Here is a 14,326-nt window from a genome sequence, read left to right as displayed (position 1 = left end):
CCGGACGGGCCACGCCGCCGCCCTGTCCTCAGCCGGAGCTGGCCAGGCTGCAGCACCCGGTCACGTGCCTGACGTGCCTGTGGGACGCCTGCCTCCCCGGTGACCCTCTGCCTCAGGGAAGGGTCTAGATGGATCGTCTGTGGATTGGTCACGAAGGTTGTGTACAGAGTCACTCGCCCTGAAATAAGACCGAGAAAACATTATCTGGCTCTCGCGGTGGCTGGCAGGCAGGCGGGCCCCGCCCCCGTGGGCCGTCCAGCTCTGTGAGCAGAGTCAGGAAACCCAGGAATCCCGCCCGCTGCTTTTCTCAGGGTTGGCGCCGGTCCCCCATGAGAACATCGTGTCGGTGCCTGCGTCTCTGTCGCACAGATTCCTTCGGCCCCTGGGGCCCAGCAGGCGCGGGCACTCGCGGAACGTGGGTATTCCCACTGGTGTGCGGACACCTCAAGGAACGGACAGTCCTTGGTCCGCACTCAGCTCTGACCTTGGATCTTGTGAAGGGCTCATGTCGTGGTGTCGTCGGCCCTGCAGTCGAGAGGGCCGGCGGCGCGGCAGGCCGTGGTGGGCAGAGCTGCTGCTGATGGGCGTGGGCCGGGTGGCCTCCTGGTCTTCCCCACAGGCCTGGGGGGAAGGGAGAGCTGGCGAGCTCTGTCCTTCCTCGGGGGTCGGAGGGAGCCGCCCAGCCACGCTCTCCCAGACGGCCTGCACGCTGCAGGGGCGCCCAGGGGACTATGTCTCGGGCGGAGGAGCGTGTGCTGTGTCGCGGGAGGGGCTGCCAGTGCAGGGAAGCAGTGGGGGTGGGAGGCCAGACCCTGCGGCTCTGCCCGGACCCCAGCCCCCGGGGTCTGGGGTCCCCAAGCAGCTCAGAGACCCGTGCGTCACACACTCCCTCTCGGGCTGCGTGGGGCTGGCGGAGACAAAGGCCCTGGCTGGCCGCAGTGGCGCGGACGTGCACTTGCACGCGTCAGGGGTCTGGGGGCCGAGGCTCTGGGCGGCCTGGCCCCCTGTCCTGAAAGCGGCCCCCTCCCCCTGCCCCCCGCCGCTCCATAGGCTGGGCACGGGCTGCTCACTCTCCCATCACCGCGGGGCAGAGAGAGACACTGAGGCTGTGTGTGCCGTGGGCTGGCCCCTCGGGCGTGAGGTCGGGGAAGGTCCCGATGGGAGGCAGCGGGGGCAGGACTGGGCGATGGGGGAGGGCTGGTGAGGAAGAACTGGGTTTCCCAAGGCAGTGCCTCTCTCACCCAGTTCGAGGTGAGTTCTGAAGACTCACCGGCACTTCCCGGTGGCGTGGTGGGCGGGCCTTTCAGCCAGGAAAGGTTTCCACGCAGCTCCAGGCAGCAGCCACACACACACACACACACACACACACACACACACACACACACACACACACACACACACACACACAGTGACTGGCCACAGCAAGTTTTCCCGTTTGTTGTGTAAACACTAGTCCATACTTTAACCTCATTTTCAATAGGGCACAAATATGTCTTCGTGCCAAATCAGCTCTTCTTTCTTTATTTCATTTTAAAAATTAATTTTCTGGAAGTAAATTAATTGCCTTGCACGGGCTTCTGACATGCATTTACTAGCGAGCAAAGTCGGGTCTCCCGAGGCTGTAAGGACGGCTTCGTGAACGGCCCAGGCTGGTCACTTCCCAGCCAGTGCTAGTCCAGTGGGAGGAGGGTGCAGCCGCCTCCCCCCGCCCCCACACCCCATGCAGGCGGCCTCCGGCCGTCCTGGAGCCAGGCCTCCGTCTGGTCCCGCCCCTGCAGCCGCCTCCCACCTCGCCCAGCCCTCCGCTCTCAGCCCCTGCGGAGCAGGCCCACCCCGCCTCTGCTGCTGCCTTGGGGCGGGGGGGGGGCCGGGGGCACGGGGCGGGGACACTCGGGGGAGCCCTAGAGTTGGGTCTGGACAGGAGCCAGAGGGCAGTGCTCGGACCCACGGTAGGACAGAGGACAGCCGCTGTCCATAGTGGTCACTCGTGGCCTTCCCAGGGCCAGGGCCAGGTCCAGCCCAGGGTACACGTCAGCACATCCCCCCCCCCCTCCCCGCTTCAGAAGACAGAGGCCTCTCTGCTCGGCCCCCCTCGCGGGCACCTTTCCCCGCCCCTCTCCTGCCTGCTCTCTGTGACGGATGGGTGGACAGCTGCGGCTTCCTCACCGCCCCGAGGCCCCACCCCTGGGGGGACCCGGAGTCCACGGGCCATGGGGGTGACTCAGGCAGCTGCGCTGTGTCCTCTCCCAGGGGCCCCTCTGTCCCCGTCACCACTGTCTTTACTCCACCCGGCCTTTGGCGAGCTGGTTCCCCCCGAACCCTGTGCCCCCCCGCACACCCCGAGGGCACTCGCCCACCCCAGGGCTTCTGTCCCCATCCCCCACCCTCCCGGCAGACCCACCATCTTCCCCCTGGAAGCCAGCCCCTCCTCTGCTGCTGCTGCTCTTCTGGAATTTGGAGGGAGGGGTCACTCCTAATTCCTGCCTCTTTTTTTTGGCCACCACAGCCAATCAGTCATGTGGCTCCGCTGGACAGTTTTCTAGAGAAGGGATGTAAAGCATTTTTGTTGGTTTTTAAGATTACAATATGCAAATGGAACGTTGAGTTACCGACTCTCCGAGGAAGTTGGTTTAACAAAGACTTTTTTATTTTCCTTGGCCACCTCTGGGCAGCCCGGCGGGGTCCCTGCCTCCCCAGCTCTCTGAGGGGCCTCCGGCTCAGGAAGTCAGGGTGCTGCACACAGAGCCCCAGCCCCAACCCCCAGCCCGGGGGCTCTGCGAGCCCGTCCCCTCTGCCAGAGGGCTGGCCCCTGAGGGAGCTCTGCAGGGGCAGCTGGGGTCCCAGGTTGCAAGGGCACTACCTCCCTGATAGGCGGCGCAGCCCTCGGGACCGGCACACGGCTCTGGGAGCCGCAGTGGGTGCTTACGGGGTGTTTCCTCGTGGGGGGCGAGGGGCAGTCTGGAGCACCCCCCCGGCCCGTCAGGCAGGACCCACGGCCACACCGTGCCCCTCGCCGCCGTCCTCCTGTCGCCGTGTGTCACCAGGGGGTCTGTGGGTGGCAGAGGCGTCCTGGGCGAGGCGCGTGGGCAGCGCTGGGGGTCACCCTCAGGGGCCACGGTGTGGCAGGAACGGCCAGGGCGGCCCGCTGTGGTGCAGCAGAGGGCTGTTGCCGCAGCGGAGACCTCGGGGGCCCGAGCCCCGTGGGCGCGGGCCATGGCCACGTGGCTGTGCATGGTGCCTCCCCACGGAGGCTCTGGGCCGCCCGCTGTGTCCTCCTGGGTCCTGGTCGTCAGTGACGAGCCGGAGCGGGCCCCTCTGCCTTCCCACGCTGCCCAGCGCGCCGAGAGCCCGGCACCTGCCGTGCTCAGCCCGCACCTCCCGGAGGAGCCCACTGTCCCGGGAAGCCAAGGGAGCTGCACGTCCCTGCACCCGGGAAGCCCCCATCGGGTCTGGCCGTGTCACGGGGAGGGGAGCCTGTAGGGGGGGCCCCCAGAGCTCCGCTGCCGCTTCTGCCCAGAACCGCGCTCTGCCTGGCGCCTGTGGGCCCCCAGGAACCACACCGGCAGAGGTGCTGAGTTGTCTGCTGTCGTTTCTAAGGTGGCAGCCGCTGTGCCTTGCCTAGATTTCCTGGGTGTTCTGCAAACACCAAGGTGTCTCCACTTGAACAAGGCCCTGTTCCGTGTGTGTTCTAACTTCATGGCTCTCGGGAGTGTGTCCTTGTCACGCTGGGGACAGGTGGACAGGACCTCTGGTAGCACTACTGGGGACCTCTCCCCTGAGACTCGTGCTCTCTCGGCTCACCCCTGCGGTCTGCAGGCCGGCTCTTCCTGCCCCGGGAGGAAACCACGTGCCGCGGAGCCCGCGGGCGGCCCCTGCCAGGCCGGGCTCCCTGCTGAGCTGGTGGGTGGGCACAGGGCAGCCGGCGGAGCCCGGAGTGGGCGGCAGGTGTGAGCCTGCCTCCCGGGCCTGTGGGCTGGCAGAGAAGCCCAGTGACAACAGGACGGCCCCCCGGAGTGGCAGGGGCCCGGGCGGGAGCCCGCAGGAGGGCCTCGCACCAGCAGTGGGGGCCAAGGCCCGGAGGACGGCTGTGCTGGAGTTCAGCCTGTCGGGCGCGGCTCTGCCCGTCTGTCCACACAGGGAGGCCTTCTTACGGTGCTTTTGTTCTTACTCTCTGCAGAATGTGGCCATAAAACCCACGTTTGTCCCCGTAGCAGGCCGCGCACACCACTCCAGAGCAGTTCAGAAAACACGGTCGAGCAGACCAGGGTCGGTTCTCGCGAAGGAGCCGACTTGCTCGGGGTGCGGGGGCCCCCCTCGGGGCCCGTCGCCGCCCCTCCCTCGGGGCAGTGCGCCCAGGGACTCTGAGGTGGTGGCAGGGTTCCAGCAACTGTTTTGTAAGGTATTTTTAGAACTTCGACTTTTTAAGAAAGGATTTGCAGCGACTTAATGTATTTTTAATTCTCGCTGAAACCCTGAGACGGAGGAGTGCATCAGACGGGTTTCTGCTTTTCCGAGTGTGTCTCGTCAGTGTGACCAGAGCCACGTGGCGGCTCGCCCCCACCCCCGCCAGTCCTCGGGGCCCCACGGCGCTCCTGCGGTGTGGGGCAGAGCCGGGGGAAACCGCAGCTCTGCTCTCTCCAGCGAGGCGCGCCGAGCCCAGCCCCGCTGCTGCCTTGGGCGGGTGTGCACTTCCTTTCCTCCCGCCGGCCAGCCGACTGGCCTGCTCAGACCGGGGCTTCGGGGCCCCGGACGCACAGCCCCTGGGGAGGGTCCGGTGCAGCAGCATCTCGTTGACGGGCAGGCGGGCCTGCAGCCGGCACCCTGGGTTCAGACCCCGACCCCTGCAGATCCATCTCCTGGGCCTGGATAAGCCATCCATGCTGCCTTCCCCAGACTTCCTTTCCTCCTCGGTCGGCGGGGGGGCGGGGGGGGGGACAGTGACAGCTGCAGTCTCAGGGGCCCCTCCCCTCCACCTGCCCCAGCAGCTGCCTTTCCTCCTCCCGCTCCCACTGGCTGGGTCCCACCCCTCCAGGCTGGCAGGCTGGCTCCCCTCTCCCGACTGACCCTCCCCAGTGCCCCCTCCTGGCAGGTGGGTCACGGGCTGGCACTCGTCCCTGGCAGTTACTGGCATGTCCAGCTCATGCCATCACTCTGAAAAGTGCACTTCAGTGGGACCTCAGAGAGCTTTGGACCAGGGTGAAGAGTGGAGAGAAAGCTGGCCAGAGAGGTGCCCGCCGAGACCCTGCCGGCTGACTTGGTTTCTCGTCAGCGGGCCCCGGGGCCCTCTGCTCAGCTCTGCCCCTGCACCGGCGGTGGCGGCTGTCCACCCGGGGCTGTCCCACATGGGGCAGTGTGCGGAGGGGCAGGGAGATGGCTGTGCCCCGTCTCTGTGTCTGCAGGCGACCTGGGCCGAGGCCAGGCCGTCCCCTGCATCCACCCAGCACGAGGCTCAGAGCCTGCGGGCCCACCGGCGCCGTGCGTCGGTGCCTGGAGCCGGCGTCTGCCTGCCGGGGGCCCCGGGACACAGAGCCAGGCTCCCCGGAGCACAGTGGGGGCCGTGCAGACGGTGGCCCTCCCACCCCGGCGGTCACTGAGCTCCTGCCTCTCAGTCCGCTCAGATGTGAGCTCCGCTCCCCCTCCGCGCGAGCACTGTCTGAGCGGTGGCAGCGCAGCTCCGGGAAGACGGACGCCCTGTCGCCTGAGGGCTGTGGGTTTGGCGGCAGACGCGGCGCCAAGCCCGCCGGGGGCGGGGGCTGGGGCCTGGCGAGGCATCGGTCCCCCGACTAACTCCGAGAACAGCCGTGCACTGTTGACGCAGTTCACGCTCTTTAGTGTCACTCAGTTCAAGAGGCAGTCACCTGCCTGGTTTCCTCTGCGTGGGGGGGAAGGACGGGACAGTTCCGGGCGGCCGCTGCCAGCGGCCTTGCTCGTGCGCCGTCGTACGGGCCGGGATCTGCCTCTCAGCTGGGGGGTTGGAGTCTCAGACCCGCGCACCGGTTTGGGGTGGGGCGGCTGTGGGGTCCCGGAGGCCTCCCCCTGGGTGCCCTGCCTCGCCCCCAGAGCTGCACCCCCAGGTTGCGGCAAGCACATGCCAGGGGCAGGCACAGGTGACTGTCCTGAGCCTGTGCCCGGCTGACCCCAGGAGGCCAGTGTTCCTTTCGGGTTCCCACCATACTGATGAGGAAACTGAGGCACAGAGAGGTCGGGTCACGCAGCCAGTTAGCGGCGAACATGGCCCAGGTGGGCCCTCGAGTGATAGCCGCAGTGGGCTCCCGCCCTGCGTGGGGCAGGTCGGGAAGGCGGCCGTAGCTTCTGTGCATGGAGCTTTGGGCTCCTGTTCCTACCCTGGGCGCCTGTGCCCAGGCAGAGACCGGCCCTGTGGGGCCGGCCCCCCCGCCCGAGGAGCCACTGTGTCCCGCCCCTCACAGGACACCAGGGCTCCCACCAGGGCGCTACGGCCCGCTCCCTGCTCCCTGCGGCCCGCTCCCTGTGGCCCCTGGCCCAGGCCCGGCGCACCAGAGCCCGGGACACACAGCCCTTGCTGGCTGGTGCGTGTGCTCCTTCTGGAAGCGCTGGCTTTGAGAGGTGTGGCGGCCAGCTGTTCCGGTCACACTGTCCTTCTCGTCCGCACTGGAAACACTGCCACCAGCAGCCTCAGACGTGTGCCCGTGCCAGCCCGCGCAGGGGTCGTCCGGCATTCTGTCGGGCCTCTCCGTCCCTGGGCGGCAGGCCCGCGCGGGGGCCCCCAGCCCGCTGTGTCCGGGAGGTGGAGGAGGGGCCGTCGACAAAGCACAGCTCAGCCTCTGAGGCCAGGGCTGAGTGTGGACCTGGGGGCGGGGGCGGGCGCACGGGGAGGGCCGGGAAGGAGGAGGCAGTGTGGCCGGAAAGACTGAGGAACGGGCGCCGCCCTCGATCTGGGGCAGGCGAGGGACGCTGGCCCTGGGGAGCTGGGAAGCGCCCTTCCAGCTCCAGCTCTTCCAGGGAAGGTCACGTCCGTCGTGGCCCCAGACGCTCTCAGAAACTGAGGAAGGAGGACACTGGGGGCCGGCTGACTCTGCAGCCGGCAGCACGCCCGGTGCAGAGGGCGCGGTGGGCGGTCCAGTCAGCGTGTTGCCGTCGCAAGGAGCGGTGCGAGTCCACCCTGGCCTCTGAGTTTGTGTCTCACATCCATACGGTTGTAGGGAAAGCTTCTGCCTGCGTTCCAAAGACACACTTGCTTTAAGTTACATTTTATTTTTACAGACTGCCACGTCAGCTATATTTGAAAATTCAAGTTGTGTTGTAAAAGTATCACTGTCATTGAGTCATCATGGATTCTGGAGAAAGATGGGTGGATTTCTTGAAAACGCATGTGAGCTGAAAGCAGGTTTCGGGGCTGCCGTAGCACGGGGTGTCTTTGGGGCTGCGGGTGCCCGAGAGGCTGCAGGCAGCCTTGGGGACTCGCCCCCCCCCCCGGAGGGTGGTCTCTGGAAGGGCTGGGGATGGAGGGGGCTCCCTGCAGACCGTCCCCACTGCCACCCCAGCAGAAATAAATGTCAGAGCCGCAGCCATCTGGGGGGACCATGGGTGCTGCCAGGCCTGGGACCCCCAGCCCCAGGTTGCCGCCAGAGGCGGGGCCCGCAGGGGAGGCGGGGGCCCCAGGGGATGCAGGTGTCCAGGGATGTGGCAGAGGGCAGTGCTCAGAGGGCACGCTCGCTCGGAGCCCCCTGCTCGTCACCTCAGGGCCGGGGCGGTGACAGGGACGTGTCCGGCGTTTGGGTCTGAGCCCGGCATGGGTGTCCCGCTGTGGGCACCTCCACCTCGGCTGGTGCTGCGGGGAGCCGGGGGGCGGTGGCGTCGGGCCCGGGGAGGGATCTGACTGGTCTGCTCAGGTGGTTTGACTCCCTGCCCGAGGACTGAGTGGGGCGCCCGGAGCAGCTGCTCTGCCGCCCGGAGACAGCCTGCCCACCGAGTCCCCGAGGCCGGGATTGGCGGGCTGGCCAGGGCAGGGGCCGGCCCCCCGGGGACGGCGGGAGAGGCCAGAGACAGACTCCCTTTCAGGAGGCCGCAGGGCCGTGAAATGCCGTCTTGTTCCTCCGACGCTTTTCCAGGCTGTGGAGGTCGGGCCTTTCGGCACCTCGTGCTCCCTGCGGGCTGCACCCGAGGGTGTGTTCCTGGGGCAGGGTGTGCTCCTTCGGGCCTCTCCCTGGCCCCCCTTTGCCTGGGAGCCATGTGCTCGAAGGGCCCTGGACAGAACCCAGGAAACGAAGCATGCTTGTCGTTTCGTAGGGCGCAGGAGCCAGAGTTTTGTGACCATGTTCCTTCCCTGCCCTTCTTTTTGGTATTTGACACTTCAGCATGTCCATGTGAATCTTCCTCAGCTCCTTCCTAAGCCTTAGTGGACCGGAGACAGCAGGGGCACGGCAGGAAAAGGGAACGGGGCCCTGGCCAGGGAGGGTGGGCGAGCCCGCGGAGGTCAGGTCAGGGATCCTGGGGGGCCCTCCCGCTCCGCGGGGTTCTGCAGTGAGCAGTGCCCGCTGCGCCGTGCCGGACCCCAGCCACCAGCCGCACCCCCAGACAGGGCGTGGAGAAGCCCCGCCCACCCTCGGGCCTGGCCCTGGTCGCAGCCTGCACCGTGGGCACCGTGAGCATGACGAGTCGTGCTCCGGCCCCCGCGGGGTGGGGGAGTGGACAGTGACCGTCCGCGTGCCCGCCGCTGCAGGGGCGGCGGTGTGCGTGTTGGAGCACGGCGGGCGTTTCCTCTTCCGGGGCCCCGTGGTCCGGGGTTCACCCCTGAAGCCCCGCGCCTCTCATCGGCGGGCGCCCCTGTGTGTTGCAGGACGTGAGAGTCTTCAGTGAGGATGGGACGTGCAAAGTGGTGGAGACCCCCGTGGACATGACCGCCAGGGACCTGTGCCAGCTGCTGGCGCACCGGAGCCACTGCGTGGACGACAACAGCTGGGCCCTGGTGGAGCACCACCTGCACCTGGGGCTAGGTAGGGGGCGGCGGCGCCCGGCGGGGGCTGCCGTGGCCCTGCCTGCACGGCGGGCCGCCTGCTGCTGTCCCCGCACGCTCTCCTTTCCTCCCGAAACGCACCTGCAGCACGCCCCCCCCGTGATCTCGGGGACCGGCCCTGGTTGGGGGAGCAGTGGCTCCCCAGGGCCTGCACCCGGTGAGGAGTTGCCCCCGTGCGGGGCCGTGGAGGAGGGCGGGGCGGGCCGCACACTGTGCTCTGGGGCGGCCTGGCACCGGCAGGGTTCTGACGGTGGGCGGGCTGTGCAGGCGGGCCCCCGGGGGCCCCGCAGTGACCTCGGAGCTGGTTTGGGAGCTTTCACAGGGCAGGGGCTGTGCGCGTGCGTGTGTGCGTGTGTGAGGATGTGCACAGGCGTGTGTCAGCGTGTGTGCGTGCGTGTGAGGATGTGCACAGGCGCGTGTCAGCGTGTGTGAGTGCGTGTGTGAGGATGTGCACAGGCGCGTGTCAGCGTGTGTGAGTGCGTGTGTGAGGATGTGCACAGGCGCGTGTCAGCGTGTGTGAGTGCGTGTGTGTGTGAGAGAGTGCGTGCACGTGTGCTCTCAAGGGCAGAGCGTGTCGAGGGCCAGCGTCCCGGTGTCCGCCCTCCTCCGGCTGGGTCTCGGGTAGAGACGCTCTGCGGGTTTCCGGGTCGGGCCTCTCCGGGTGAGGCGCGGGGCGAGCGCACAGAGCCGCCGGCGTGCGTGTGCAGCGAGGGTCCTCCTGGGAGCACGGCGCCCCCCCCCCCCCCGGGCTCGGAGTGGGCAGGAACCGCACCGTTCAACAGTCCCCGGGCGCGCTCCCGCGGCTCCGAACTGGACGCCCGGGGAAAGCGGCAGTGGCGGCGTCCAGTGGGACCGACCGATGCCACTGGGGAAGAGGGCGCTAGCGCCCCGGGGGGACTGGGCCCAGAGGAGGGCTCTGGGGGGGCTGGGCCGGGCGGCACACGTGCCCGAGTCTCAGTGCAGGGGCCCAGCGTCTGCGGGGAGCGCCGCCTGCCCCCGCCCCTCACTGCCCGTCTCGCCCCCGCGCCCCCAGGCCCGTGGCGTGGGGGGCCAGGCCGCCTGGGGCTCTGCGTGTGAAGCTGCGTGGAGGCGGTGCCCTGCCTCACACGTGCCCTGCTCTCCCACGTGCTCTCCCCCCAGAGAGGTGCCTGGAAGACCACGAGCTGGTGGTGCAGGTGCAGACCACCATGGCCAGCGAGAGCAAGTTCCTGTTCAGGAAGAACTACGGCAAATACGAGTTCTTCAAAAACCCCACCGTGAGTCTCAGCTCCGGGGGGCTGGGCGGGAGGAAGCCCATGCACTTCTCCAGCGGCTGCTCGGGGTTCCTGGGGGCGGGTCCCAAAGTAAGGCTGGGGGGGGGAGCAGCAGGTGGGCGGAGACTAGTATCCGCTGTTGAACGAGGCTCCTCCCTCAGTTCCGTCCCCAAGGGAGCGCAGGCCCGCGCAAGGGCAGGGGCGGGTGTCTCTGCCAGCAGCCGCAGGGGGTCAGTGGCGGGGGGGAGCAGGGCCCTTGGCCAGGCAGCGGCCCAGCAAGCGGGCGAGAGCGCGTCCCCCCGCGCAGCCAGCGGACACTGCGGTGTCGGTGCAGGGAGGGCAGAGAACCGAGCGTCCCGGCGCGTCAGCGAGCCTCCTGGCGGCTCTCGGCTTTTCCCTTTTGCACGTGGGGGCGGGGGCGCTGCCTGTCCTGTGAGTTACCAGCACGCAGGCCCCAGCCCTGTGTGACCTTCGCCCCCGCCGCCTGGGGGCCAGACCGGAGCCGCCTCTGACTCAGAGAGTCTCACTGCTTTCTGCGAAGTAGGAAGTGTGCTGAGCGGTTTGGGGGGTGCACCAGCGCAGCCTCTGCACACGACTGTGCTCCTCCCTGAGTTTCGGGAGTCCTTCGTCCCCTGCTGTGACGTGCCCGGAGCCACGATGCAGAAGGCCCGCCGCCTGGGGGAGGCGCGAGCGCACGTCCAGGCCAGGGGCGCTCCGGGTGCGCTCCCAGGGGCATTCAGAAGGCAGCAGGGCCGTCCGAGGCCGGGGTCGCCACCATGACTGTCGCTGGGCCGTGTTCGTGGACTGGCTCACCTGCCAGTGTGTGTTTCCCCACGTAGACGCTGCCTCCTAACCCGTCCGTTCTCCCTTTCCTGTAGAACTTCTTCCCGGAACAGATGGTTACCTGGTGCCAGCAGTCCAATGGCGGTCAGACCCAGCTCCTGCAGGTACGGGCCCACGGGCCTCTGTGCCCGGACAGCAGTCCTCCCTCGAGCTGCCGTGCAGCCTCGCAGAAGCTTGGAGAGATTTCGTTCTTACGCACAGACTAGCCTGGGCAGCCGCAGGTTCAGGGAAATCAAAAATGTGCGCAGTGCTCACTCGGGAAGTCGTGGGGAAAGTCGTGAGGAGCCAGGTCCTCCCAGAGCGCACGGCCCTGTAAACAGGAAGAACTCCCTCTGACCCGGAGCCTCCGGGCAGCGAGCAGGACGGAGAAGCTGTGGTCCCCGAGCCCATCTCAGAGCCCCAGTGAGAACCCTCGTCTCCACCGCCCCTCTGCCTCGCGAGGCCCCGGTGCACTTGCCGCTGATGTTCCAGGGGCCGGGAACGGACGAGGGAAGGTGCCGCAGCCCCCGGCACGAGGGGACCCAAAAAGCAGAACGCGTGTGTTAGTCTCGTGTGTCGACCCCTCGTGCTCAGGCTTCAGCCCCCTCCCAGGTGCTCGCCACTGGATGCCACGCGCCCACTGAGACGGTTTTCAGCTGCTCGGGACACTGTTGGACCTCGTCGATTTTGATGTGTTTTAGTGCGTCTGTTTTTTGTTCGCCTCTTCCACGTTGGCAAAATGTTTCCCTGCCTGTGAGGACTTTTTTCATGGAGGAAACAAGAAATTGTCGTTTGGTGCAAGATTGGGTGAATAGGGAGGGTAGGGCACAGGGGTCGTGCCATTTTTGGTCAAAAACTGCTGAACACTCAGTGCGGAGTGGGCAGGCGCGCTCCTAAATCACCCATCGTGCAGTGGGCAAACGCACCGAAAGAGGCTTTAAAACAATGCGCTGGAGCCGAACGCGGCCTCTCGCAACAATGCCCGCTGGCGCCCTGGCACAGATGGGTTCCGAGAGCACTCGCCTGGTGGGGGAGGCCCATCCGGCAGGAGGCCCGCCCTCCGGAAGACGATTCCGAATCTGCGGTCTCCTCTCGCAAATGTGTGTTCAGAGCGCGTTGGGGACGGAACAGATGGTTCCCTGGGGCAGCCACGCACCACAGCCGCCCAGGGTGGGGGAGCCACCAAAGCCGGGGCCCCACAGAGTTCCGCCCGTAGACCCCCGCCTCTGCCGGTTGGCCCCCACGTGTGTCTCTGGCCCCAACAGGCCAGGGCGTCCACGCTCAGTCCTGTGGTCTCTCCCAGAGGCCCCCCCCCCCCCGCGTGCAACAGGAGCTGGGGACGCGAGGCTGTCGTGGCCCAGTCGTGACGATGGCGCAGGGCCAGCGGTCTGGGCTCCCTGTCCGGCCCGAGGTCCTTTGTGGTCCTGAGGGTGTGCCACCATCGCCGAGGCTCCGGAAGGTCCGGCCCGGGTGGTCCGTCTCGCCTGTGGGAGGGCCATGTCCCCTCTCAGGCAGGTCAGCTCCCAGCCTCTCTACCCTGGAGGGAGAGGGCTGCCCACGGGGGGAGCTCACGGGGACTCTGGGCCGTCACGAGGGGAGGCCTCGTGCGGGCAAGCAAGCCTGGGTTCGCGGGAGTAGCCGCAGGCACCTCCAGGCGGCTGCTCCTGGCCCATCCTCTCCGCCGGGCCCCGCTGACGGAGCAGGGGGTCCGGGGCAGACTGGAAGGGGAGACGGGGCGCCCCCCGAGGGGCGGTGTGCTCTGCGCCCTTCCCAGAGGTGCGCGGGTCCGCCAGGCGCCGGCTGCGTCTTGTCTGTTCAAGGCCAGGTGGACTCGTGGGCCTTCTGAAGAGAAGCACGTCGTTTGAAAGTGCTCGGCTCGGCCGAAGGAAGGAACGTCTCGCAGACTCAGGAAACTGGATGCCGTCGGCGATGCCGAGGACCCGTCTGCTTCGACCCCCGTGTGTCCGCGTGTCTGACTGTCCACGTCTGCTCCCCACAGAACTTCCTCAACTCCAGCAGCTGCCCGGAGATCCAGGGCTTTCTGCACGTGAAGGAGATGGGCAGGAAGTCCTGGAAGAAGCTGTACCTCTGTCTGCGGCGGTCGGGCCTCTACTGCTCCACCAAGGGGTCCTCGAAGGTGAGCTCCGCACCACCCGTCTGCTGGCCTCTCCCCGACCCCAGGCGCCCACACGGACCTAGGACCCTCCGGGCTGCGGCCCACCTCTCCGTGGGCCTGCAGCAGCCAGCCCTAAGGGTCGTAGATTGTCTCTGTCCCGAGGCCGCCTGCTCCGTGCCGAGGGAGAGGTTTTGAGGAGTAAAACGCCGTTCACACGCACCCCCGGCGGGAAGCGGGGGAGAGCTGGGCTCGCTGGCACTCCCCGCTGGGGTCCCCTCGGTGTCTCCGGTCCGTGGCCACCAATGGTGGCAGCCACGCCTGGGTGGCCTGGGCCACGTGTTCCCCCCAAGAGCTGAAGCGTCTGCTCTGGCCCACAGAAAGAGGGAGGCCGGGGAGCCCCGGGCACAGGAGTCAGCGGGGGCGGGGGCAGGGGCAGGCTCCTTCCTCTGCAGAGGGGGCCTCTCCCGTCTGACACAGGGTGCCGCGGGCCACTCCCCACCTCCCAGCTCTGGTCTGGGGTTTGCTCGCCGGCCTCTCGGGCACCGGAGCCAGGGACCTGTGAGGCCGGGAGCAGGGGACAGAGCAGGGCAGGAGAGTGAGCCGGGGTGGGGGGTGGGGGTGCTGTCAGGGACACAGCAGGCACAGCGGGAGTCTGACACGCCACGCAGGGAAGTGGGATGGCACCTGCTTCTGAGCCTGTGCTGTTAACCTTGACCCCCGGGTTCGGGTTCCGTCCCCTCTGCCCTCTGACTGGCTGGCTGGCTGTGGGGCTCCGACTTGGCGGGGTGGCGAGCCCTCCCCGGTGAGCCTGCGGCTGTCCGCAGGAGCCCAGGCACCTGCAGCTGCTGGCCGACCTGGAGGACGGCAGCGTCTTCTCCCTGATCTCGGGCCGGAAGCAGTACAGCGCCCCCACGGACTTCGGCTTCTGTATAAAGGTACTGCGGCCCCCTGCCCTGTGCTCCGTCCCGAGGAGCATGCCCCTGGGACTGGGACTCGGGGCTCCCACAGGAGACCCTCCCTCGGTCGCGGCTTTAAAGGGAAACCAGACCCAGTGATGTGGTTCCACACTGGACTCGTTCCCTCGAGAAAACGTTTCCCGTGTGCTGCGCTGTGCTGTCTGTGAGGAGCCCCGAGGCCCAG

The 14,326-nt window shown here is 67.7% G+C and overlaps 1 protein-coding gene across 7 annotated transcripts in view; it reads left to right on the top strand.

Annotated features, from left to right (window-relative positions):
* The window catches only part of GRB10 (growth factor receptor bound protein 10), a 113,702-nt gene that overhangs the window by 86,257 nt on the left and 13,119 nt on the right, over positions 1-14,326 (top strand). For all 7 annotated transcript variants that reach the window (XM_045828933.1, XM_045828931.1, XM_045828934.1 and 4 more), the window contains 5 exons: positions 8,819-8,975; positions 10,136-10,251; positions 11,127-11,195; positions 13,070-13,207; positions 14,011-14,121. In XM_045828933.1, coding sequence (XP_045684889.1) covers positions 8,819-8,975; positions 10,136-10,251; positions 11,127-11,195; positions 13,070-13,207; positions 14,011-14,121 — 591 coding nt within the window. The remainder of the gene's footprint in view (positions 1-8,818; positions 8,976-10,135; positions 10,252-11,126; positions 11,196-13,069; positions 13,208-14,010; positions 14,122-14,326) is intronic.

The sequence above is a fragment of the Phyllostomus hastatus genome, unplaced genomic scaffold, assembly GCF_019186645.2.
Source record: "Phyllostomus hastatus isolate PE091 unplaced genomic scaffold, TTU_PhHast_1.1 phas_scaffold_78, whole genome shotgun sequence".
Classification (NCBI taxonomy): Eukaryota; Metazoa; Chordata; class Mammalia; order Chiroptera; family Phyllostomidae; genus Phyllostomus; species Phyllostomus hastatus.
Note: the sequence above shows the minus strand (reverse complement) of the source record. Positions and strands in the feature narration are given on the sequence as shown.